This window comes from Aotus nancymaae, unplaced genomic scaffold (assembly GCF_030222135.1).
Source record: "Aotus nancymaae isolate 86718 unplaced genomic scaffold, 86718_ANA_hifiasm-v0.15.2.pri h1tg000006l, whole genome shotgun sequence".
Classification (NCBI taxonomy): domain Eukaryota; kingdom Metazoa; phylum Chordata; class Mammalia; order Primates; family Aotidae; genus Aotus; species Aotus nancymaae.
In genome coordinates this window covers 74,344,736-74,372,255 of record NW_026988417.1, presented here as the reverse complement: position 1 = coordinate 74,372,255, position 27,520 = coordinate 74,344,736, and the positions used below count along the sequence as shown (strand labels likewise).

The 27,520-nt window shown below is 37.9% G+C and overlaps 1 protein-coding gene across 7 annotated transcripts in view; it reads left to right on the top strand.

Moving 5' to 3' along the window:
• RASGEF1B (RasGEF domain family member 1B) overlaps positions 1 to 26,380 on the top strand; it is a 605,535-nt gene extending 579,155 nt beyond the window's left edge. For 5 of the 7 annotated variants that reach the window (XM_012447000.3, XM_021669633.2, XM_012447002.3 and 2 more), the window contains 10 exons: positions 6,270 to 6,485; positions 6,971 to 7,045; positions 8,415 to 8,510; positions 8,624 to 8,726; positions 11,857 to 11,936; positions 13,287 to 13,382; positions 18,762 to 18,857; positions 19,505 to 19,628; positions 21,400 to 21,472; positions 24,982 to 26,380. In XM_012447000.3, the coding sequence (XP_012302423.2) occupies positions 6,270 to 6,485; positions 6,971 to 7,045; positions 8,415 to 8,510; positions 8,624 to 8,726; positions 11,857 to 11,936; positions 13,287 to 13,382; positions 18,762 to 18,857; positions 19,505 to 19,628; positions 21,400 to 21,472; positions 24,982 to 25,006 (984 nt within the window). In that variant the 3' untranslated portion in view covers positions 25,007 to 26,380. The remainder of the gene's footprint in view (positions 1 to 6,269; positions 6,486 to 6,970; positions 7,046 to 8,414; positions 8,511 to 8,623; positions 8,727 to 11,856; positions 11,937 to 13,286; positions 13,383 to 18,761; positions 18,858 to 19,504; positions 19,629 to 21,399; positions 21,473 to 24,981) is intronic. The other 2 variants (XM_012447001.3, XM_012447006.3) reach the window with 1 other exon arrangement.
• Positions 26,381 to 27,520: the final 1,140 nt, after the last annotated feature.

Here is a 27,520-nt window from a genome sequence, read left to right as displayed (position 1 = left end):
GTTCCTCAGGCTGGAGTGTAGTGGTACGATCATGGCTCACTGTAACCTTGACTTCTCTGGCTTAATTCTCCCACCTCAGCTTTTCTAGTAGCTGGGACTCCAGGTGCATAAAACTGTGCCTGGCTAGTTTTTAGTTTTTTCTATTTTTTGTAGAGACAAAGCCTTACTGTGTTGCCCAGGCTAGTCTTGAACTTTTGGGCTCAAGCAATCCACTGGCCTTGGCCTCCCAAAGTGCAGAAATTATAGGTGTGAGCCACGGCACCCAGCCGTAAATTTGTGAGTACATTTTAATGCCCTTTCTCCCAATTTAAGAAAAAATCAGACTAAAATTATATAAGGACAGCTCTTGAAAAATTTGTATGGGCTTTCCTGTATTACATTCTCCTGAAAATGGGATTAACCATTTTGCTGTTACTTTATGACATTATATTATTATGAAACCAAGTGCTTGAGACAGCCATTATTTCTGCCAGGCTGAATGAGTCATTTCCTGAGTCACTGTGCAAGTTATGACGATTATAATCATTTTGCCAGTTTGCCTGTTACAGGTTCTAGCCAGGTATGAATTGATAGGTTCCTTGCTTACAAAGGCAAAAGTTAAGCATCACAGTGCAGTTTTGTAGTAAATCTTATCTTAGAGGGGTTAGCTGTTGAGTTCTTTGGAAGGGTCAATACTGGCTCAGTGACCTTGGTTTATGTATGTGAAGCTGCTCAAGAGATTAGTGACATCATAGGGCTTTTTCTTGTATGAAGGCTGAGACCTAAGTCAGACAGTTTTCATTTCGGCCAAGTTTTCTTTAGCTACTTAGCATTATATGTCAGTCATCTTATTTTCCCTCTATTGCCTTTATAACTTAGTTCTTCTAAGAAAAAAAAACCTTAACAATCTTTTTCTTTTTAGATAAAATGTTGGTGTTTTGAAAATACCAAATGGATGGTCTTTCTTGTTGTGGGAGTCAAAGGGGAGATCATTTCTCTCTGTGTTTACCAGATGGGAATCGGTCTTTGTGTTTAACAGAATCAAGCCATTAGAGAGCTGGGTAGAACAGAGAGGAGGGCCAAACAGCCTTCTGACCCTGGCTTCTTTTCAGCACTCCTGTGTTAATAACATATTCTTGATGGAAACCTTGAGAAGTTCAGATGGTTTTGAGCATGAAAAGAGGAGATAAGAAGACAAGCCAGTTCTAACTGAGAAATTGATTAAACTAAGGGTTGAGTAGAGAGGTGTCACCTGCCTTGATCAGGTTGGGTTTCACAGGGAGACGTTGTTTCTTTAGCTGCTTCTACTCAATATTCAGAATTCAAATCCACACTTACCAGCTGGTTTATCTGAGTGTGTTTTGGCAAGTCTTCTAAATCCTTACTCCTTCCTCATCTCTATATATCATAGAAGTAACTGCCTTGTGTTAATGCCCTTTTAGCTCTGAAACTGTGTGATTGATGTTGTTCCTCCAGCTCTTTGCCTGTAAGGCTCCCTATCAGTCATGTGCTTAAGTGTTTCTCCTCAGAGAGACCTTCCTTCAGCACCCCACCTATGATCATACCCCTCCCATTATTGGTTGTCACTGCTCTTCCCTTCACAGTGCTTCCTAGCACTCTGTGATGAGTAATTATAACTTGGCCCTCTGTATTATGGGGTCTCCATCCATGGGTTCAACCAACCTCAGATTGAAAATATTAAAAAAAATTAAGTCTGTATTGAACATATACAGACGTTTTTTCCTTGTCATTATTCCCTAAACAATACAGTATCACAGTGATTTACATAGCATTTAGATTAGGTATTATAAATAATGTAGAGATGATTTAAAGTATACAGAAGGATGTGCAGATGTTGTATGAAAATACCATACCATTTTATGAAAATACCATACCATCTTATAAGAGACTTGAGCAGATTTTGGTATCTGAGGGAAGTCCTGGAACCATCCCAAGGATACTGAGGGATGACTGTACTTACATTTTTATTGCTTGTTTTCCCCTCTAGACCCCATGCTGCGCCATCTTTGTTCACCACTGAATCCTCAACTCCTAGCTCAGAACCTGGCACCTAGTAGTCTCTCAGTAGTGTTTGAATGAATGAGTGAATCAGTGAATAATGAACAAATGAATTACTGGAATAGGGAAAAATTACTTCCCTCTACTGGAAGCAGTGTGGGCCTGGGTTGGGATTTGTTGCTTCTTGCCTGGGACTTATTTTTTTTTCTTTTTGGCAGTCAGTGAATCCAGGTGTGCCCTATATATAATTTAGTCAGGTTCTTCTGAATCTGCCAGGACAGTTCTACGTAATTTGGCTTAATATGTTTCCCCCCTGGGGATTTGCCCAAAATGAAGTGGTTTATTAGGACTTGCATGCAAAAACTATAAAATGAAACTAATGATTGAATTACATGACAAATGACTGTAGTGGGTAGAATGCAATTTTCTCTTCCTTAAGGGGCTGGTCTTTATAATAAGAACTTCTATCTTTATTTGCCAGGTAATTACTGTCACTGGCATTTGAAGTTATAAAAAAGAATAAGTGCATATTTAGTAATTCATGACTCAGGAACCATGCTTAACAACACAAAGCTTGATTTCTCAAATGGAATCAAATGGCAGCAGGAAACTTTTAAAAGAGGTCACATACATACCCTCTCTCACATGCTCACACACCAGTTGTTGAATAGCTTTCCCCATACTCTATTGCATACATTTTTCCCTTATATTTTGATGCAGTTTTTTGCTAACAACCTGACTGTACATTTCTCTGCCTCTTCCCCCAATAATTTTTTTTTAATTGCAGAATAAAAGTTTTCAGCAGAATAAAAATTTTCAGCAGATATGCAGGCAGAGTGTTGCTTCTTACACTTGGCTTATACAAGGATCAGCTGAGGAGCATCTAGATCATGTGACCCAAGCGCACTACAGACCAAGTCAATCAAGATCTCTGGGGTGGAACCCAGGCTGCCCCCATTCAGCTATTTGTTCTGCTCATTGCTTCTCAGTGGGTACCCTTGGTGGTACCCTGAAAAGAAGTGGTCATTTCTGAATAAAGTATTTTTTGTGGGGATCCTGGGAAGGGGCAAGGAGAAGGTGCATGATGTAGGAATGATAACATGCATGGAATAGCAGCTGAGGCATAGAATAATGAATATTTTTAAATGAGTTGTCGGCTTTTTTAAGTGCAATGAACTTTTTTGTACATGTCTCATACTTGTGTTATCCAAGAAATCCCATTCTGTGGGAAAGTTTTAAAACATTTTCTTTTTAACATATTAAGTAATATAGGAATATATTCACTTGGATTTTTTAAAAAAGAAATAGTTCATACAAAGCAAAAGAAGCCAAAAAGCTTCCATCATTCCTACTTCTCTCTTAAAATAACAGCTGTTGTCAGTTTTGTGTGTATCCTTCTAGAGCTGCTCCTATGTATACAGGTGTTCATAGAAAGTAGTGTGTATGGCTTTTGCCTCCCTATGTGTTTACCTAGTATTCTTGATCCTGCTTGCTATATCAGTGGTATGTCTTGGAAATTTTTCCACGCCAGTGCAGATAGCTGTATCTTCTTTCAGCTGCTGCACAGTAGTCCAGTATGTGATTGAACCATGTTTCTTTTTCTTTTTAAAAACTATTCTATTGGACACAAGTTAAATTTGTTTATACAGAAATCTCAGGCATTTTCTGAGAAAGACTTAGCATAGAAGATAAGTCCCTTCTTCATATAAACTATGTTTAGTAAAGTAGTAACATATAGTTGTGGGTTGCTTTTTTAAACAGGCTTTACTGACTGTGAAACTTCAACTTTGTAACATGTATTTTCTATTCTGCACTTGATCTTAGCCAATGACTGAGAAGTGATTCTATCCTGGATAGCACATGCAGTAACTAAAGTATCTCCAAGAAGTTGTTTATTAACCATTCTGTATAATACACTGTGAAATATTTGCATAATTATTACAAGTAGTATCTAATTCTCAGGTAGGCATTTTTATAACATTTGGGACAATGGACTGAAGAAGACATTTTAAGTTGGTAGATTTGTTTGTTTTGTTTTTTGAGACAGGTTCTCACTTTGTTACCCAGGCTGGAGTGCTGTGGCACAATCAGGGCTCACTATAGCCTCAGCCTCCCTGGCTCAAGCAATCCTCCCACCTCAGTCTCCCCCAAGTAACTGGGACTGCAGGTGCCCAGCTAATTTTTAAATTTTTGTAGAGGCTGAACACGCTGCCTCACACCTGTAATCCCAGCATCTTGGGAGGCCAAGATGGGCAATCACTTGAGGTCAGGAGTCTGAGACCATCCTGGCCAACAAGGCAAAACCCCGTCTCAACAACAACAGCAATAAAAATTAGCTGGGTGTAGTGGCACACACTTGTAATCTAGCTACTCAGGAGGCTGAGGCACGAAAATCTCTTGAACCCAGAAGGTAGAGGTTGCAGTGAGCTGAGATTGCACCACTGCACTCCAGCCAGGGTGACACAGCAAGACTGTCTCAATCAACCAACCAATCTATATATAAATAAATTTTTGTACAGACAAGGTCTCACTATGTTGTCTCAATCACCTGGGCTCAAGAGATCCTCCTGCCTCAGCCTCCCAAAGTGCTGGGATTACAGATCTGAGCCACTATGCCTGGCCATAGATTTTTAATGTAACTCAAGTTTATAAAAGTAAAAAAGGAGAGGGAAATAGGAATGAGAGATTTAAGATAACCCTCAACTTAGCCTTGAACAGCTTTGAATTCCAAAAAAGAGACATTTCCCTTGAGTGACAAACATATTACCAAATAGAATTTTCTTAACTGATAACCTTAATGCTATATGGAAGGTAGGATGTTTGATGGTTCCATTTTTAAATACGCAGGTGTTTCAGTAGTGATTTTAGGGTGGCCCGTCACTGTAGAGAAAAATAGAGGTCATCTAATGGACCAGTTGAAAGAACTCAGCAGAATGTACACTAACAAAAGGCGAAGAAGAGAAGGAAAAGAGGGCTGTGTATGCTTTTTATGCCTTGACTATGTGAGAATTAACCATTTCCAGATACGTTGTCATTCTCATAAGCAGGTATCTTTTCATTAGGGTTTTTGTAATATGCTCTGATAAAATTGCCTCAATTAAAAAAAAAACTAAACTATGGCTCTTATACTTGCAGGTAAATGCCACTTAATTTTCAGATAATTAATCTCAGCAAATGATATTGTGGTATTTTTGTTAAAGGCAGTGGAGTTATAAACATAGGCCTTTCTACATTTCTAGGTTTACTAGGGCCATCCTCCTTTGGAGATTTAACCTAAGGACACTGTTAGCATTGAATCAGCCTGTGTGCCTTTTTCTGATACAGGCATTATCATTTACCTAGAAGAATATTGTTTTGGCAATTTTTGGCTAGAAAAGGAAGACTCAATGGACTCTGCAACTTATATCATGATAACTGTGCCCTGGGATTGATGGACTGTGATGTCATTTCTTGATTTAACAAATGTTTTAAGAACCAGGAGATCGACAGTTATCTAAATTACTTGCAATGCTTTCTTAAACCAGTTTCTCTTAAGCATGTGGCTATAGCATTATGAAGTAGTAAACAAGGTGGCCCCTGAGAATAGTGTTACAGGGAGAATTGCCATGTGGAAGAGTTTGGTTGTGAACATTAATGGTCATGAATGCAAAAGAAATGAATATGAGCCAAGTAGAGGTCAAATGCCAAAAGTGAATATCTGCCTCTTCCTCATGGTCATCTATGGTTTATGTGTAAGTCAAGAAGCTAGTTTGAAGGGTGAGTGGGAAGTAATGGTGTGTTTCTCTTAGGTAGCCAGACTGATGAGATTGGGGATGATAGGACTAGAGAAATCAAGACGGTGGCCCTAAAGAAAAAGTGTTAGGAAAAGGATGCATTGACTTGTGATCAATGTATGTATTCCAACCCACCAGAAGTAAACTGGTAGGTGTATTTCTTTGCTGGAACAGAGGATATTTAGTTATAGTCAGCACTCGTCATACTGGATTCCCTCAAGAGGTAATCTACATTGTCACTGTAGTGTTTTCTTGGCCCAACCTGAATTGTACTCTCAGTGGCAACCCCAAAGAAGAAATAAACCTTACAGGTTTGAAAAGATGCCTTATGCACGTGTCTTAAACTGTTAGAGCCAGCTGAATCTTCCTGCAACTGCCCTTAACCAAATTTATTCTCCAGTGTCCAGGTACAATCATCTGAGGACATAGTCTCTGAGTTTGCGTAGTGGCAAAACCAGACATGCAGAGCACAGATGTAATTATTTGCTTATTCCCTAGCAGACGTACAGAAAGAATGTCCAGCAGATGATGCAGTGTCTGATCCGCAAACTGGCTACACTTAGCCAGTACGAAGAAGTCCTGGCAAAAATCAGCTCCACATCCACAGATCGGCTCACAGTTCTCAAGACCAAGCCACAATCCATACAAAGGGATATCATTACCATATGCAACGACCCTTACACATTGGCCCAGCAGCTGACTCATATAGAGCTGGTAAGGCTGTTATCATGCTTGCCCTTTACAACCACAAATGTGCTTTGCTTTGGCAACCAGACAATGTACTTGTCGGCAGTAATGTCACAGGGGAGGTCGGAAAAATCCAAATGGGAAATCATTTGAGATAGCCGAAACATACTTTGTTTATGGATTTGAATATGAAGGTTTCTGATATTCTGGGAATTCACTTGTAAATAAATACTGAAGAAGGCTGAAGAGCAAAGAGTTTATTGATCTTCTTAACCTTCTGCCCCTAATCAGTTTTTCCAAAACCCACTCAGTCTTTCACTATTTTGTGGAACATTGACCCAAGCAGAAAATTGCCTCTGCTCAGATCTTGAAGGTGATGAAAGTATTTAGGGTTAAAGGCTTATTTTATAATCTTCATTAAAAAATGGGGAAAGGTGCCAAAAGTCATAGAGGGAGTTGACAGTCCTTTTCATTTTCTTTAATACTGTTGACATGCTGCATTTGTGTTTCAGGAGAGGCTCAATTATATTGGGCCAGAAGAATTTGTTCAGGCATTCGTGCAGAAGGACCCTTTGGATAATGACAAGGTAATCAGTCTACCCAAAGGTCAGCCCTGAAACCAGAAATGGAATTTCTCAGTCTGTGATAGTGGGTATAAGGGACAGAAGTTAGAACTATATTCTGTTGTAGATTTCAAAATCAGAAAGTTTATTTATTTATTTATTTTTCCCATCAGCCATGTCTGATACATTACAGTTTTCTTGAATGAGATCTCCAAGCTCCTTTATAACATTGCCCCATCACTGACGTGTAGCCTCTTCTTCCTCCTTATTGGGAAATTTAATAAGACCTTTACAGCAAGTAGATGCAGGCATTTGTGGTGATTAAAGTAGGAGATGAAAGCATAATGGTTTTAGCAGATGAAGTCAGAAAGAAAATAAGAGAGAAGGTTCTGCCCATGATTCAACAATAGCAGGTGCAGGAAAGACAGGATGCACATTCAGCTTGCTGAGCAAGGGGCTTGACTGCTTTGCCTCTTGTTTTAAGGTGAATCTCTCGTGAGAGGTTTATTGCCTAGGGGCAGCCCACTATTAAAGAAAATAATGCTGGGCATGGACTGTCAAATCAATGTATGCATATGAGAATGTTTTTCTCCCGGTGACCTGGAAGTATTTTGAATTGTTAGGCAAAGACTACAACACCCGCGGATGAAAGCCCCCTTCTGGGAATAGGGGCAACAGCTGTTTTCCAGCCTTAGAATAGTTTCTGCTAATACAGGAAGTGAAGAATTTGTTTTGCAGTAGAATCTAGTGGACTTTTTGTTTGTTTCTTTTGGAAGAAAGGAAAGAGGGCTGTAATTAGCCTCTTCAAGCTGCCCTTGAACTTCAAGTTGAGATTAACTTTTTTGCCTTTGAACAATGTGTTACTCACCCTACTAAAGACCATAATGGTATAGACTTCTGTTTATGTACTTGGAAGATATTTAGTTTGTTGCGACATCGTGTTCTAAAATTTTGTCCTATGCTTAATTTTAAGGGAAAGTTTTCTGCTCAGTACTCTTAGCCACTTTTTGCTGTGTTAATAGCAGTTGGTATTTGCACTCTATTAACTGGGTCAAGATTGTTTTGGAATGCAGCCAGAACTCTTCCTCTGGATTTTGTGTTTCTGAAGACACAATCCAGACTAACTTAGTTTCTTGGGAAGGGAGGTAAGGACACCTCTATAAATGCATCAGAGTACATTTCTAGACCTCAGGTGTTTCACTGGACTATCCTAAATGACTTCAATATTTCTGTAAGGATATTAAAGAATGCTAGTGGTTGTCTTTCTCTTTTTCTTGTTCTAAAAAGCTTTCCTAATCTATAAACTGAGAATAAAGGTTTGTATTTTACAAAATGAGAGCCTAATACATTCCTTTTTTCTCTAACTCATCTGTTTACTTGGTTTTCTCTAAAGAGTTGCTACAGTGAACGGAAGAAAACACGAAACTTAGAAGCTTACGTGGAATGGTTTAACCGCCTCAGCTACTTGGTTGCTACAGAAATCTGTATGGTGAGGAAATGAGTTTTCTGTCTCCTAGCTCTTAGTATTATATTTTCATACTTACTTTAGAACTGTTGGGCCTTCGTACTGGGTAACTCCCTCTATTGTCTTTTTCTGTATAGCCCGTTAAGAAAAAGCACCGAGCAAGAATGATTGAGTATTTCATTGATGTAGCTCGGGAGTGTTTTAACATTGGCAACTTCAATTCCTTGATGGCAATAATCTGTGAGTATTTTGTGGAGGATACATGTCCTTTATCTTTACAGATCCTGTAAAATGACCCATGGAAAATTTGGAAATAATATGGTTTTGTTAATACAGACTGTAGTATTTAATCCTGAGTTATTTCAGAATGTCCAAAATGCTTTAAATAGTCAAGGGGGTGAAAGTATTTGTATAATCTTTATTAAGTATGCAAGAATTATTGGAATGTTTTAAGTTAACTTAACATCAGCTAAATATTCATCATCTGCAAAGGCTTATAGGTAAGATATTTGTCTAAACAAATAGTTTTAAAAAGTATTTGGGCAGCTTGCATATCAAGTATTATAGAAATAATGATCCAAGACAAAATTATCTGATTTCTTGGACAAGGGGGTGGGCTAAGAAACTGGCACGTTTTCTAACTGTTCAGGCTTCTAGTACTTATCACCCACAGACCTTATACTCTAGTATACAAACTCACTCCTCTATGTCATGGAGGTTTTAAATCAGAGGCCAAGTTTCTTTCCTTTCATTCTGTAAATACAAGATGTGTTGTAACAATATGTCTTGGTTGTCCCAATTTATACGTGTTGTCTTAACATAATTATTGATAATAGCTTTTGATAATAGCTCTTTCATTAAAAAGTGTCCTAGTTAGTATGATCAATTATATGGCCATCTTACAAATTGTAGGTGCCCAGTATACATCGGAATACAAGAATAGAATGGGTGTGGTGGCTCATGCCTGTAATCCCAGCACTTTGGGAGGCCGAGGCAGGCAGATCACTTTATCCTGACCAACATGGTGAAACCCTGTCTCTACTAAAAATACAAAAATTAGCTGGGCATGGTGGTACGTACCTGTAATTCCAGCTACTCAGGAGGCTGAGGCAGGAGAATCGCTTGAACCAGGGGATCGGAGGTTGCAGTGAGCCAAGATTGTGCCACTGCACTCCAGCCTGGCGACAGAGTGAGAGTCAGTCTAAAAAAAGAAGGGAGTTGAGGTCTTTTTGGAGGATCAATTTGAAGCTAGAGAGTCTACCAAATTTAATTCAAGAATCTTGACCTAATAAATTCTCCCTTCTACCAATTTAGTTTTCCATTTTTATATATATATCATTTTCCTTTTCTCTCCCCCCATAAAAATACTGGCCAAGTCTCAGCTCATTTTCTCATTATTTATCTGACTAGCTTCATGAAAATAGCAAGTAGAAAGATTATCTGAATCAGGGACTGAAAGGCCCACAGTCTAGATTAATAGATTACTTAATTTCCCTCTTATACTAGTAAGAAAATGTCAAGGCAAGCCATAGCATCGGAGAAAATACTTGTAATACATAGAGCTGACAAATAACTTGTATCCAGAATCTACAAAGAATCCTGCAAATCAATAAAAAGACAAATAACCCATTGAAAAAAAGGGCAAAAGACTGAAACAGATATGCCATGCAAGAAAATACTGTAAATAATGGCTAATGAGTATCTGAAATGGGGTTCCACATCATTAGTCATCAGAGAAATACAAATTAAAGCAAAGTATTAACATCATTTCACACGCTAGAATGAAGGAAATTTTATAAACTGGTTACATCAAGTAGTGTTAAAGATGTGGAACAAGTGGGGCTTTTATTACACATTACTGGCAGGAGTATAAAATGGTACTACTACTTTGGAAAACTGTTTGGTGGTTTCTTACAAGGTTAAGCATTTCTACCCTGTAATGCAGATATTGCACACACCTATTTACTCCACAAAAATGCAAACACATGTCCACAGGAAGATTTGTAACAGAACTGAGCTTTCATAATTGCCCAAAATTGGAAACAATCCAAATGCCCATTTACAAATGAATGGCTAAATAAATTGTGGCATATTAATATAATGAAATACTGTTCAGCAATAAAAATGAACAATTGATACATATAAGTAACATGGATGAATTTCAGAATCATGTTGTGCAAAATAAGCCAGACACAAGAGTAGGTACAGTATGATTTCATTGATCCGAAGTTCTAGGACAGGCAAAAAGATTTGGTGGTTTTAGGCAGCTACTGATTTCTGTGGTGGTGGAGAGGTGTGGAGCTTGACCAGAAGAGGGTCTGAATGAGCTTTCTGGGATGATGAAATGTGCTACTATATCTTAATTGGAGTAGTGATACATGATCTTAGACATTAGTCAAAATTCATCCAATTATGTGTTTAAGATCTGTATATTTTTTTGTATGTAAATTGTACCTCAGTTAGGAAGAAATCTCCCAATTCTGGTCCTTAAAATATGAATGTTGGGTGGCATAGAATTAGTATATGTACTCATTTAGGCTAGTGTGGATTCCTTTTCTGTACAACAGCCCCTGTAATATTTTTCTGAATAGTTATAGTACATAAAGTATCATTCAGGAGAAGCAGCATGGTGTGTTGGAGTGAGTGTGAATTATGGTGTTAGCTCTGTGTGAGCTTCCATCTCTGTTACCTGTTAACTGGATATCCTTGGGAAAATTTCTTACTCCCTGGAACTTTAGCATATTCTTGTAGGAATGTTGAGGGGATATATGAGATAATATGTGCAAAGCATGGTTGACACATTAGTTTCTAGGTCAAGGGTCAGCAAACTACAACCTGTGGGTCAAATATGGCCCACCACTGATTTCTTTATGGTCAGTGAGCTAAGAATGGTTTTTATCTTTTTAAATGATCAAAAAAAATTAAAAGAATAGTATTAATATTTCTAACGTGACTGTAAGATTAATTCAGATTTCAGTGCACATAAATAAAGTTTCATCGGAACACAACCATAACCATTTGTTTATGTAGTTATCTACATAACTGGATTGTGGCTGTTTTTACACCACAGTGATAGTGTCTTGTAGTGATGACAGACCATATGGACTGCAAAGCCTAAAATGCTTACTGTCTTTCCCTTTATAGAGAAAGTCTGCTCACCTCTGTACAGAGTAAATGATAGCATTTATGCTGTTTCTCAACTCAGGGAGAATTTGCAAAAAAAAAAAAGTTATAAAATTGGAGTTTGTTATTTACTAATTTTAGAATTCTCACTTAGTAATGAATGCTTTTTAGAAGTATATGTTTATGGTTTTTCTTATTTCTCTCTTTCAATTTTCCTTTTTTCTCCCCCTCCATTTCAAATGGGAAGCTGGTATGAATATGAGCCCAGTTTCTCGACTAAAAAAAACTTGGGCCAAAGTGAAGACTGCAAAATTTGACATTCTTGAGGTATGTAAAGCTGATGTTTTTCTGTAAGTAACACTTTGCACTTGGAAAGTGGGATTTTTTTATGTGTCTTGTCTCTCCATCAGACACTACAACAGAGGAAAAAGCCCATCTATCCTGACAGACCCAGGGAAAGGAAAGTGGGTAGAATTGGAGAGGAAAATAAATCAGGTTTTGTACTAGTTGTTTTATAGGTAGAGATGTCCATTCTGAAGGTTAATTGACTGGGGAAATAGTGACCTGTCAGTCACATCACCTTAAATGCCAGAATGGAATTTTGGTCCTGAGCAGTTGAGAGTTTTACTTCACTGTGAGCCTATTAGCTTCATTATCTTCAAGAGTTCCCTATCCCTGTAGTAACATTTATTCATCATCCTTTCAGCAAATTTAGCTGACCTGTGAAAAAAAAGCCCTTCCCTTATAATTCTAAGGATAGTAAGAATTTTGGGCCAGGTGCAGTGGCTTACACCTGTAATCCTAGCACTTTGGGAGACTGAGGCAGGAGGATCACCTGAACTCAGGAGTTCAAGACCAGCCTGGGCAACATGGCAAAACCCCATCTCTATGAAAAATACAAAAAAATTAGTCAGGCGTGGTGGCACATGCCTGTAGTCCAGCTACTTGCAGGGCTGAGGCAGGAGGATTACTTGAGCCTGGAAGGTGGAAGCTGCGGTGAGCCAAGATCACACCACTGCACTACAGCCTAGGTGACAAAGTGAGACCCTGTCTCAAAAAAAAGAAACAAAATTGTGTACAAGAGTTTATGTATTTGAATCACATTCATCTCAGCACTACTTTGGTGTGTCAGTGCTTTGAATCACTAGCTTTGGAGATAATGTGGAAGTGTTCTTTCCCAAATTTTCTCCCAAATTGGAAATTATCATTATATATATTATATATGATCTATTCATACTACCTAAGACATTTATTTTCCTTCTTACAAACCTGTGTGCTTCTATTTTTTGTGTATGATTTGTCACTACAGAGGGTTGGGTCACTATACATGGCTAACCATCAATGGGCCCATTGACCTTCAGATGCAACCAGGAAATGTTTCTGATGCTGGCATTTGACTCTTATTTGTATTACGTCTAAGCTCAACAATTAGCCTAAAAAGAATGTGGTTTAGGTTTAACATTAATGAAGCTGACATCAGCTTGCATAATTACACCAAAACTCAGGAAAGAAAACACTTGTGTAATGTGTGTCATTTGCATTTGTGTGTATGAGAAGGATAAATCATATTCCCACTGAGTTTCCTAACTTATTTTGAATTTTATGTATAGCTAAATGTGTGATACAGTAGTTTACAATAAATAAATAAGTTAATATTCTTCTCTCTTTTATCTATAGCATCAGATGGACCCTTCAAGCAATTTCTATAATTATCGAACAGCTCTTCGTGGAGCAGCCCAAAGGTCTTTAACTGCTCATAGTAGCAGAGAGAAGGTATGCACTTAAGGTAGTGTCTTTCTTATGGTAGAGTTGCTGTGTTTTATGCTAAAATGCTGTGTGAACTACACTGAAGGAAATTTTTTTACTTGTTGAGATTTAAGAGAGAGACATGTATACTCTAGATATGATAATACTTGCCACACAGAGAAGGAGAATGCTACCAGAAAGTTTGTTAGAGTGGATATTGCTGTGTTATTATTACATTACTTAAATAATTACTCTGTAGTGCCTCTTAATTGTGTTTCAAGCAATACATTAAGTCATATGTTAAGATGACTAATAGCATTAGAGAGTAATTTAGTTTAATGGAAAATAGACATTTAAGCTCTGCAAGGTAGCTGACTTAATGTAACCTTTTCTCTTATAAGAATTAGCTTACCTCCCATGGTTAAGTCATTTATTTTCAGAAAGTAGGTTAGTTGCTATAGCATTAGGCGTGCAGTTACTAATTGGATTATGGGGTAGCAGAAAAAGTACAGGGGTAATGTCTGAGAAATTAATGGTCCTTTCTCACTCTATCCTACTGTTAAACAAGTTAATACCATCTTGCATCTACCATGTTCTTGATTCTGAGGGTCGTTTCTTGGCACATTTTGTTGTCAAATTTCCTTACAAAGGAAGGATAAGCTGTTTCAACATTTGGCAGTCATGTTATTTGAGAAGTGAATACTTGGTTATGGTAACTGGGTTAATGAAGGTTGCTTGATGGAGGTTATTTTTGGTTTAGATTCCATCCATCTTTTAACTTAAACTATATCTTCCACAAATAAAAGAAAACGAGGTAAAAAACATTGCCCGGCTTCCTAATCACTTCCCCTGAAAAAGCTTCAACCTCAATGATCTAAAAGAAAAATAAACACAAAACCCCACCTTCAGTAAATGCTAGTGTGGTTTTCTATCAGATCTGAAATAGCGGTTCTAATAATGTTTGAGGGATATTGTAAATACTTTAACTTTTTTTCTTTAAATAAAGAAACTTACAGGATCAGAGAGGGTATGAAGCAGAGGTGATATGTCTTACTGTAGCCTTATAGCGTTTGCCAGCTTTTAAGTTTTACTTGCCCAATCCCAGTACTTTTGTGATTAGATTGAGAAAAAAATCTAATAAGAGGTCTTTAAAGCTTCAGACAATGAGCACATGTGGGAGGATTGCAGCACACTGATGAGTAAGTCCACTGAAGGGGCTGTACGTGGCCTCATTCCCCTTCTCTGTGATGCAGGGCAGGCAAGGCTCTCTCTGCATGGGCTTCAGTGAGGGCTTGGTGGGCTCTGCCTTAGTGAGGAGGCTGTGGAATCATATCTGTGAGTGGGGAGCTGCAACATTGGCCAAAGAAATTCTGAAGTGCAATCCCTCTAAGATCTCTCAGTTGTGGAATTGAAGTTTTTTTTTTTTTTTCTAGAAAAAGTCCCAAGTATTTACCCTTTACATCATTTAATAAATTGTATCTGCTTTAGATTAGTTTTGTTTTAAACATATTCTATATGAACATATAAACTTTCCTCTGTAGTTGATAAAACAAATGAAATCACAACCATTCGATTATTAAAAGTCAAGAAACAATAGATGCTGGTGAGGCTGTGGAGAAATAGGAATACTTTTACACTATTGGTGGGAATATAAATAAGTTCAACATAATTTACGTAATTGTGGAAGGCAGTGTGGCTGTTCCTCAACGATCTAGATTTAGAAATACTATTTGACCCAGCAATCTCATTACTGAGTATCTACCCAAAGGAATATAAATCATTCTGCTATAAAGACACATGCCCATATATGTTTATTGCAGCAGTATTTACAATAGCAAAGACATGGAACCAGCCAAAATGCCCATCAATGATAGACTGGATAAAGAAAATGTGGTACATACATACCATGGAACACTATGCAGCCATAAAATGGAATGAGATCATGTCCTTTGCGGGAACATGGATGAAGCTAGAAGTCATCATCCTCAGCAAACTAGCACAGGAACGGAAAACCAAACACCACATGTTCTCGCTTATAAGTGGGAGTTGAACAACGAGAACACATGGACCCAGGGAGGGGAACAGCACATAACTGGGGCCAGTAGGAGGCTGGGGGAAAGGGGAGGGAGAGCATTTGGATAAATACCTAATGCATATGGGGTTTAAAACCTAGATGACGGTTTGATAGGTGCAGCAAACCACCATGACACATGTATACCTATGTAACAAACCTGCACGTTCTGTACGTGTATCCCAGAACTTAAAGTAAAATTAAAAAAAAAAAAATCACAGCTATTTAAACAAAAGCCATCTCTTTTTACAGTTAGTCTCAAAGACTAAGAATGAAAGCATTTCTAGTTAAATCCATCTTTTATTCAAGAAAATTGAGATTCTTTTTTCTCTTTCAAGCTAAGGGAGGACTTACTTTATTCCAAAGTAATTTACTATTTTACAGGGTTGCTGGCTAATAGAATCTTTGGTATTCTTTTAAATCTCAAGTTGTGTGGTCAAAGTGGCATATCTCTGGGTACCTAATATAGAACAAATCAAATGTGTCTTCCACACAGCAGCCCTTAAATGTTCTTTAAATAGCTGGGGTTTTTTTTGTGGGTACTCGTGTCTCCAGATTTTTAACCATTCCTCATATGATTACATGGCTTTCAGTCCTCTTGCCATTCCAGTTCTGCTCCTGTGAACTTACTTGGTCCTGTTTATCAGCATTCATTTATAGGTTTGGAACTGGTAAACCCTTATGGTATAGTAGCTGGGTTTCTGAATTAAGAATATTTTGAAAGGAAATTCAAAAATATTATTACTTGAGGAGTTCTCCCACTAAAAACATCATCGACAAGATCTTCAGGAAAATAAACTTTTGTTTTCTCCTACTAATAATGTGTACATTCACTTAGCTCATGGAAATCTGAAGTCCTTAAAATCTGATTTTTCACCATATTAGATTTGTATAGGGACTACAGATCTAAAGGCAGTTATCCATGAATAAATGAGAAGTTGAAACTTGTGATACTTCTTTCTTGCATACGGGCATAAGGAACAGAACAGTAAACACAATATTTTAAAAGTTATAACTAAGTAAGATTAGTGTTATTTCTATTTCAATGAACGAGTGATTGAGACAGTCAATAGTGGAGCATCTTGCAGGCACCCCTGAATGCAAAAGTCATGTTAGGTATAGCCTCTGCCACCTAGAATTTATAATCCAGCTATAGGAACATGGTGTGAATTTATGAGAAGTTTAAATATCAATAAGAAACACCACATGATCTCACAGCTCAGCACCAAAGAATGGAACACAGAAATAAAGTTCTTGTTTAAAAGCTGCTACAATATACAGATATTACATCTTGATTATAATTTTCTTATTTCCCTGGGGCTGTCTTATGATGATGTACCCTTATCCTCCAAGTGCATATTCACCTTGGATACAGTAGCACGGAGGCAGACATAGATAGTATGGAGATGAATGAGTATGGCTGTCTTCCAGTAAAGCTCTATGACCACTGTCATTTGAATTTCATATAATTTTTATGCATCTTGAAATACTTTTTAGACTTTTTAACTACTTACAAATGTAAAATGTGTAGCTCCTAGGTCATAAAACAGAGGCCTGAGGGCCACAGTTTGCCAGCTCCTAGCTTATACCACCAGTAAATTCTGAAGCAAATTTTTTTACTGTTGTCTGGCAGCATCCAAAGTCTAGCATTCCCATTCACAAATAGTCTTTCACGGAGGCAAGGTTCAGTTGTACTTTTATTATTGTTACTATGCTGTTTAGTTCTAACATAATGGAAAATAGACAATCATATTAGAAGGAAAGGTAATGAGATCTTTACTAATGTGGCTTTAGAGACTTTCAAAGATAATAAATGATTAAAAGTATATTTAAGTGAGATGTCGAAACTGAAGATGCATTTTGGTTATTTTCAGAAATCAATGAAACGAAAGTAATCAAAACTTGTTTTTTAAATGACTTTGGGGAAAATCTGAATTTTTCCTTAGAAGGGAATAGATACTTAAAAGTATGTTTTCCTGTTCACTTTATATAGAAGTACCACCTGAGTCATAAGCTTAGGAAACTTCAAAGAACTGACCTTGGGGAAACAAGATAGGCGCACAATCAGTGTTTAGTGCATTTCTACATTGTAGGAAATTTAGAGTCTTCAAAAATATGTTGAAATTTGAGAGAAAATTGAAATTACTGTATGTGAGCCTTTATCTCTGTTTCTTGTGGGTTTAGTATGATTTGGGGTACTTACTGAGAGATTATTGCTTTAGGTTAATTAATTAAATGCCATCTCATCAAACCAAAGAATTCAGATGGGAAAGTATTTTTAAAGGTTTATTGTTTTTAAACAACCATTAATTTTAATTTATACATTCATATTTCCTCCTTCACCTGGGGCACATTTGTCTCAAAACATATTGTGCAAGGTACTTCTTAGGTGATTTCCCATGAGAACAGGTGCTAACTTGTTCTGTCATACACAGGACAGGTTTACAGTAGAAAAGTTTGTAGCAACTATTCTAAAACCTTGAGCTCTCACATTATCTTGAGGAATGTCTTCAAGAATAAATAAAAAGTCCATTTAAAAAAAAGTTTATCTTAAATGTAGACATGTAATAATAAGTAGTACAGCTTCTAGCAGGGACATGGGTCATGCATCTTAAAATATTAGTACATGGCTGGGCTTGGTGACTCATGCCTGTAATCTGGGCACTTTGGGAGGTGAGACAAGAGGATTGCTTGACCCCAGGAGTCAAGACTAGCCTGGGCAACATAATGAGACTCTTATCTCTACAGAAAATTTTAAAAAATTAGCTGGGTGTGGTGGTACGTGTCTGTAGTCCCAGCTGCTTAGGCTGAGACTAGAGAATCACTTGAGCTCAAGAGTTCAAGGCTGCAGTGAGGAATGACTGCACCAACGCACTCCAGCCAGGGTGACAGAGCAAGACCTTGTCTCTAAAAAAATAAAAATTGATGCCTGCAGTGATAGATATTCCAGTAACATTTTGCTGAGGGGTTGCTAAATGAAGGCCAGAGTTCTTTTAGGTATTTTTTTCTTTTATAATAGCTAGAGTTTTCAGATTTTATTGCATACTACTGCATTAAGAAAAATTAGGAAAAATTGTAATAAAAGTACTAACCTATTCACTTCCCAATGAATACTTGTCCTTGCTGTCCTTTGGTTATAAATAGCAGTTGTATTGTAAGCAAAATAATGTAAGGGAAGAAACTGCAGTTGCGTAAGAAACAAAACACTGAACCTTAATTATTTGTGGCCTTTCATATAATCAGAAGTTAATGTTGTTCATTTATCTCATGTATTCTTTTATGTGAGGCTAAATATTTGTTTGCCCAGACAAACCAGTATCTTTTGTTTCCTCTAGATTGTGATACCATTCTTCAGTCTCTTAATCAAAGATATTTATTTCCTCAATGAGGGTTGTGCCAACCGCCTTCCCAATGGCCATGTCAATTTTGAGGTGAGTGTGATAAAGTAGGATACAAAAATTTGAGCACAAGGATGGGGGCAGCTTTTCCAACACTGCATTCCAGGCCAGGCAGCCAAAGCCAGTTCTGCAGTTTCAGTAAAAATTATCTCTTTCTATATTATTTTGCAAGAAATTAACAATAGCAAGTAGAAGAGAGCAGCTGCACCATTATGATGATGATTATTACTATTTGGGGGAATTTGAGTAAATATTTATACCTCACAAATATAGTTTTATTAAATTAAGAAAACCATATAATTCAGAAGATTAAATACCAGAAAGGAACTGGCTGCAATGGCTCACCCTGTATACCAGTGCTTGAGGCCAGGAGTTTGAAACCAGCCTGGGTAACAGTGAGACCCTATCTCTACAAAAAATTGAAATATTAGCTAGTTGTGGTGGTTTGCACCTGTAGTCCCTGCTACTTGAGAGGCTGAGGCTGGAGGATTGCTTGAGCCCAGGAGTTTGAGGTTGCAGTGAGCTATGATTGCACCACTGTATTCCAGCTTTGGTGACAGAATGAAACACTGTCTCTTTACGAAAAAAAAAAGGAATCATTTCAAATGAAATTGCCTCTCCCAAGTTCATAATTTTTTTTTATGATCACCTTTATATTCTTTTTTAAAATTACCTTCCAGAAATTTTGGGAACTGGCCAAACAAGTGAGTGAATTTATGACATGGAAACAAGTGGAGTGTCCATTTGAGAGGGACCGGAAGATCTTGCAGTATCTACTCACAGTACCAGTCTTCAGTGAAGATGGTGAGGCCATTCAATGGGAGCTACCACTAACATCCCCAGATCCTTTATTTAGGAAATTAGTATAGAAATGCTTGGTTACTCATAAATTAATGAGGCCTGTCCTCTGATCTGTTCTATGTTAAGAGTTTTCTGTTTCACAGAAAATGTTTGATATGTCCCTAAAATATTTGCACTTAATATTCATCTATGAATAGTATGTTTCTGTGTTTAAGCATTCTTTATAATACCACATCTACAAAGTTATGGGCACAAATGGGGTTATCAAAGAATTTTTTTTTCTTGTTTGGGCTTACTTGAATAGACAAAAGGTATTTTATGTTATGTTGATAGTCAGTGTAATTTGAAGAAAAAAAAAAAAAAACCGAAGATAGTAAATTGCTATACCCTGCTGTTGAAAAAAGTACTGGAATATTTTGACCTGTTAAAACATTAGGGAGTTGAAGCAGAAAAAGTGATTGAATAGATACAGAAAAAAATCATCAGAAGTCTGCTCATAAAATAGAGATTTTGATTTGTTATGTATCCTAATATTATAGAAATTAATAGCACCTATTAACAATTTCTCATAGTAGATTGATAGTATTTACAATAACGACTGAAGAACTTTTTTTTTTTTTTTTTTGAGACAGCAACTCGCTCTGTCACCCAGGCTGGAATACAGTGGCACAGTCATAGCTCGCTGCAGCCTAAGCCTCCTGGGCTCAAGTAGTCCTCCCACTTTAGGCTTCCAGATAGCTGGGAGTACAGGCATGCACCACCATGCTCAGTTGATTTTTTTTTTTTTTGAGATGGAGTTTTGCCCTTGTTGCCCAGGCTTGGAGTGCAGTGGTGCAATCTCAGCTCACTGCAACCTCCACACCCCCGGGTTCAAGTGATTCTCCTGCCTCAGCCTCCCGAGTAGCTGGGATTACAGGTGCATGTCACCATGCCCAGCTAATTTTGTACTTTTAGTAGAGATGGGGTTTCTCCATGTTGGTCAGACTGGTCTCCAACTCCTGACCTCAGGTAATCTGTTTGCCTCGGCCTCCCAAAGTGCTGGGATCACAGGTGTGAGCCACTGTGCCTGGCCTTCCTTTTTTTTTTTTTTTTTTTAATTTCTTGTAGAGACAGGGTTTCACCATGTTGCCCAGGCTGGTCTCCAACTACTGGGCTAGTGCGATTTGCCCAACTTAGCCTCTCAAAGTGTTGAGATTATGCCATCACACCCAGCCAGGAGGACATTTTGAATTAATATCACCTATGCCAGAGGGGATTTGATTGTTATTAATCTCTGTGTAAAGAGGATTAATAACAAACTTTTGAATTTTTAAATGAAGAATCTTTCTGCTTTAAATAGGAAGGAAAATATTAGAATGATAGAAAATTGGCCTAGAGAACCTGGCTTTTTACCCAGTAAAGGGTTTAAAATACAAAAACAAAAGAACAAAACAACTCAGGCTACCAGGAAACAACTCCCACCCCTGTCTTTGTGAAGAACATAAGTCTGAGTGTATGATAGTGTCATATGACTTGCATTTTATAAGCTTTTTTTGCCTCATACATTCTTAGGTAATTAAGTGCCTTTTTGGCCTAAAAGCCCTTGGGATTTCATTGAGATGGTCCATCAGAGGCAAAGTGACATTCTGTGTTGAAGCTTCTTGGTCATGATTTGATATTTTGAAGAGTATTTTGCTATGGGGTTTGGCTCAAGTTGAACAATGGATGGATGGTGGTAGATAATATGTCAGGAGAAGGCTTTAATGTTAATGCACTTTCTTTTGGTTGATTGTAGCTCTCTACTTGGCTTCTTATGAAAGTGAAGGACCTGAAAATCATATAGAAAAAGACAGATGGAAGTCTTTAAGGTGGGTCTCATTCTTCTCATTGCTGCCTAAGTCTGAAGGAAATTGGCTTTACTTGAAGAAAGCCACATGCGTTATATGGGAAGCTGCTGTCATCTGTTCCAAGTCCTCTGTACTTCATCTCTTGTGCACCAAATCTCTGTGGCTCAGAATTCTCACTGCCGTCATTCTGCTTTATTGCCTTTCTTTTTTTATACTGGCAGATGTATAGTGACTGTTCTTTTGCTCTCCCATTATTTAATAGAATGAGGAACTGAACCATAGTATGGTAAAATAAAATGCATTAACTAATTTTCTTTGTCTAAAGTATCAGAAGTTCAGACTTTATTTCCGAATAGTTATTCAAACATAAATTTTTTTTGACCTGAGATTAAGAACAAAAGAAGCACTGGTAGGCTTTATATAGTTGGGTTTGCCACCTTCCAGGTAGATCTCAGTCCCCTCTGAGAGAGTTGGGACTTTAAACATAATCTAGAGATTTTTCAGATTTACAACTTCTGCTATTCTATGAGTATTTTTGAACAAAACTAGAATAGGATTAGATTTGTATTTTAAGCATTTGAGATACTTTAATAGGCAAAAAGCAGCCCAAGAAATAGTATAATACAATCAAAATTGTTACCATATTTTTAATGAGAAACTCGGAATGTATACCTTTTTGTACTAGGGTTTGCAAGCACATTTTTCTCTTCCTTTTATGGTCCAAGAATCATTTGAGACCCTTCATTATACTTGATATTAGGCTAGATTTTACAAACCAGGATATCTGAGATATACTTGGTTTTGTGTGGTTGGGTTTGTTTCAAAGGAAAGCTTAGGCCTTCTTTGTACCTTCCCATGATGAGGGATAAGGTATAAAGGCATTGGAATTCTTATCCTTAGGACATCATGGTGATTGGTAAAGGATTGAAGATGTTTCTTGTATCCCCAGGTAAACATAAAGAAGGTTTGGCCAATGCCTTGAGCCATGGTAATGTGATGGGTTTGTTGGGCTTATGCATATAATATATTCCTACATGTACAGGCTGATGCCTAATTAGATATATATGAATAAAACACATAATTTTGTGCCTAGCAGTGGCACATTTCAATTAAAATTTTGTATTACTTTGTGTTTGTATTAAAATATTTAATTGTGCTATTTCATATTATTCATGTGCAAAACATGAACTGAACTCAGAATGCATATCTTGCTCTATAAAAGACTTGAAAATTACTCATTTTAGTTATCCTTTTTTGATATATTTTGCCTTCCATATGTCTCCTTTTTAATCCTTTATATATTTTTTAAAACATTAAGTTTTGTGGGGCCCCTGGGTATAACTTAGCTTTTGTTGCTTTTCTTGTAGATTTTTTTAAAAATTGGTAAGCAGACAGATTGGCTACACATAAATGATACCTGGTATCTGCATTACCTGTGGTCTCCAGACATTTTAAATTAATCCATACCTACCTACAAAATTATTTTCTAGTTCCTGTTATTTTATGACATTACTATTAACTAGTGATTAGATTGGAAAGGTTCATAAAAGCTAAAGATTGAATTATATAATATCTTCCCACATCTGTACTGTTAACATAATATATGCTCTCCTCAATGTCTTCTCCACGACCAGCTGCTTGCATCTTCTGCTGCCAATGTGTTCCTCACGACATCCAGCTACTTGTGTGTCTGCCTGCTAGGGTCTCAGGTTTTTACAGGCCCAGGATGGGGGTGTGGTTGTCCAGGGTGGTCTTGGGAAATGCAACATTTGGGCGGGAAATGCAACATTTGAGCAGGAAATGCCTGTCCTCACCTAGGTCCTTGGGGGTGGAGCCCTAGCCAGGGACCCGCCTTTCTCTACCCAGCACTTCCTTCCCTCATTCCATATTATTTAAAGGGACTGTGCTCTTCCCCCCCAGCACTCCCGTATCAGTTGGTTGAAATGAAAGTTATATTCTTTGGTATAAAACACAGTTTCCATGTTAAAATTGTTTTTTAAGGAGTCTTGAAGAATAGTTCCCAGCTGTGTTGGTGCTGAAGCCACACACTCTGCCTTTTCCATATCCTGTTTGTTCTCATGGCCCAGCTCCAATGCCTCCCCCATCCCTGGCCTGTTTTTTCCTTAGAAAGAATTTCTCCAGAACTCATACAGTCAGGAGGCAATCTTCCTCTCTCGTTACCAGCTATGTGGTTTGTGTAGTGTTTGTGGTTCTTTTCCCGATTGATGTGTAAGCCCCTTGAGGGCAAGCACAGGTCTTTCCCCTAATGTTTGCCCCAGCTCTGGACACAGTGTCTTGCTCTCCAGCCCATGCTCCTGTAATGTCATTGAATGGTACTGGGTTATTGCAGGTGTTGGCCAAGGCATAGCAACCACAAAGAAGTTAAAACAAAACCAAACAGCCTATTATAATTTACAAGATACATATGTTAAGTGGGTACTAAGATGAAGCATAATCACCCCTTTAGTATTCATGGGGGATTGGTTCCAGGACCTTCTGCAGATACCAAAATCTGAGGATGCTCAAGTCCCTGGTATAATAAAATGGAACTTTTTGTTGCTGTTGTTTTAAGAAACATTCTTTTCTTATGGCCATCAATCTTACTGAGTCAATACAACATGACCTGTTAGGGTAAATTCAAAATAACAAATAAATAGATAATACTTAAATATAACCATACACATCCTCCCTTATATTTTAAATCATCTCTAGATTGCTTATAATACCTAATATAATGTAAATGCTATGTAAATTGTTGTTGTACCATAAATCAACTCTAGTTACTTATAATATCTAATGTAATGTAAATACTATATACGTAGTTGTTATACTGTATTACTTGGGGAATAATGACAGGAAAAAAGTCTATAAATATTCAGTACAGACACTTGATTTTGTTACAAATATTTTTGATTTGCAGCTGATTGAATCCACAGGTGCAAAACCCACAGATAGAGAGGGCTGGCTGTATTCTGGAATCACTGTACTTAACCTGAAAACGTTTATACATTAGCTTTGAAGGCAGTAATTTACATAGATGTTTTCCTTGTTGGACCTAGAGGCATTCATTGCAGACACGTAGATTGATCAATAGCAATGACAAATACACCTCTGATGGCAGACACCCTTACTGTCACTTATTAAACTCTCCCAATGTTCATGGAATGTTTTGTGAAAATGCTTATATCTACCAAGTAAACCCATCTGTGATAACCCATACCTAAAAGCTCTTTATCATTAATGATCTTTGCTTTTTTCTTGTTTTTGTTATAATATAAACCTACTCAAGATATAGATTTATCTGTTAAACCTTTTGCCATCTCCCTTAATAAATGTTTGTTTTAAGTGACTAGCAGTTTTCCCAGAGAGCCAATAGGACTTTTTTTGAATTTTTTTTTTCTTCCTGGTTTGCCTTTGTAAAATCAAACTTAAAACACAAGAGATAAAATTGGTATCACACAAGGCATTTTCATCCTAGTTCAAGTAGTCTGGTACATTCTGTCTTAGGCTGTGTTGTTTTTATTACTCAGGTCGAGCCTCTTAGGCAGAGTTTAACACGTGGGAGCTGCCTGCCTGCTGCTGCTGCTGCTGCTTCCTGCAGATCACTGAAGGGCTGGCCTTTGTTTTCTGGTATCTAGTACTACGAACACTTAACGAAGAACCCTCAGTTATTGGAGCGCCCAGGTCAGCAAAGCAAGCAAGCTCGCTCAAGACCAGATGGAGAACTTACTTCCAGATAGACTCCGATTTTGTGAGACTGAAATGTTCAGTGAAGACACTTGAGAAAGAATCCTCTAAAAATCCCGGCTCTGCACATGATTCATCTCCTGGAATTTCCATGTGAATCACAGCTCTGCACCTGGATGGGGTTTTCTTTTGTGTGTGTTTTTTTAATTTGGTTGAACATTTGCTGCTAATGGGACTTGCCCAGCTGAGTGCTGGCTCTGAGGAAGCCCATGTTTCTTTTGTTAATTTAAATGAAGAAGGGCGTGGAGGGAGGGGATCAAACCCTCCCTAACACCCATCCCCCAGTTTAGATTCCAAACTTGAGTTCAGTCAGTATTGCCAGGAGGATAAGACTGGTTGGAAGCTGACCGTGGACTTTGTTTCCCTTTAGTGTGTGCTGTGTTGTAAATTTTTCTCCTCCCTCCTCCTACAAGGTTTTGAGTTGGCTGCTGGTTAGCAAACTCCTTTTTACCCATATAAGTTATTTAATATAATAATGAAGCTCAACACTGTGGTAGGAAAATAGCCACTAGGAAGAAAAAAAAGCAGAGTTTGTCATTGGACTGCTTAACACACTAGATGGACTTTTCTTTTTCTTTTTTTTGCCCTTCTGAGCTGTTTACAACTGACCACTGTGTTCTACAGATGTATTTTTCAGTAACTTTTTGTTCCTTAGTTTTCCATGATGCCTATTCTTTTTCTCTTGTAAATTTAAATGAGTTGACTTTAAGGATCTTGGGAAAACCCATGGCTTAATAACAATTAATTTTTTTTAACCGACTGTTATTTTTCATTACTTTTGGGAGTCTGTGTTGGTAACTAAAGATGTCAACAAAGAAATTGGAAAAGTTTCCACCCATCCCCCACTATAGCAGTAAACAAAACAGATGAAAAACACCTTGCTGTTAACTCAGTGGTTATCTAATTGTGAAATCGTTCACCTTGTTAAACATCTAAGTAAGTCTGTAGTCGCTCTGCAAACAGCCATTATATTTATTTACTCTAGGAGAAATTGTAGAGTAGTAATTTGTGCTAATGAAAAAAACAAAATGCCATGTTCAAAACAGATGTATTTGAAAACTTAATGACATGGCTCCAAAAACTAGAGCATGTATGTATGCTGTGCATCATGTCAGCAGACCTAAAATATCCCCAAGTTGTCCCTTTACAACCATCAATATATTTTACACTCTGCGGCCAGGAGTTGTGGCGTCTTTCTTTTCTTTTATGGATGGAATTGTTGGAGGTGGGCATGGGCTATAATCACAGTAGATCAGTTCAAGAAACTGGCTAAGAATGTATCTGAGGAAGTTGCCTTAACAGTGTGTGCATGGGCATTTGTTTTCTAAAAATGAATGATTGTATCATTTGCCAGGCATTTTCTAAGTGTTTAGCATAGATTCATCTCTACTTATTAGGGGTGGAAAGGGGTATACATTAATAATTACTTGTGCAACGCCACATAGCTAATGAGAAGCACAAATATTTGAAATGGACCTTTTAATTCCAGACCCTAAGCTTTAAATCCCACCACCACAGCATCTCAAACTTCAATATCCTTGCAAATAACCCGGGGATCTTTTTTACATGCAGATGCAGATTCTGTCGGTCTGAGATGGGGCCCAGGGGATGCTGATGCTGCTGGTCCTGGGATCTACTAAGAGTAGGAAGGCACTTCCGTCTCATGATACCTGTTGAGATTTTAATTTATGGGGGTAGCTGAGTGGTGACACAGAGAGGTCAGTGCCACTGAAAGCTTTATATTACTCAATTTCCTGAGAGGGAAGGGCACATGCCATGCCATGCCAGGCCACAGGGAAGCACTGGTGTCGGGGGCAGAAGCAGGAGCAACAAGAAAGCATAGGCTTGACAGGTTTCTGCAGGGAGGCAAGGCAGAGCAAAGCCAACAGTTTCAGATTGGCAAGTCTGAGTAATTCCAGCAGAGTCTGTGCCTGGAGGGGTGGTCTCCATTTGCGGGTACCTGGCACCTGGGGTGAGTTAGGACAATTTCTATATTGGCTTGGTGTGTGAGAGTTAGACATAGGGGAAGGTTGGGGCTATGTTCTTGGCAATAGTTGGGTATGCTCGGGGGCCCAGTCCTTTGCTGTCTCCAAGAATTAACTAGTCTTGGAGTCTCTTTCTTGCCAGCAAGATTTATAAGATATTAGAACATCATAAGATACAGAAAAAAACCATGATTAATGCAACGTCACAATATTGCCTCCTTTCTCCTTGCACTGCCTTTCCCTGATCCCTCTACCACTTCGGTTATTGCTGTGACAGCAACAAGGTTTACCTTTGAACCATCTACTATGGTTCAAACAACTGGCTAGATCTGGCCCA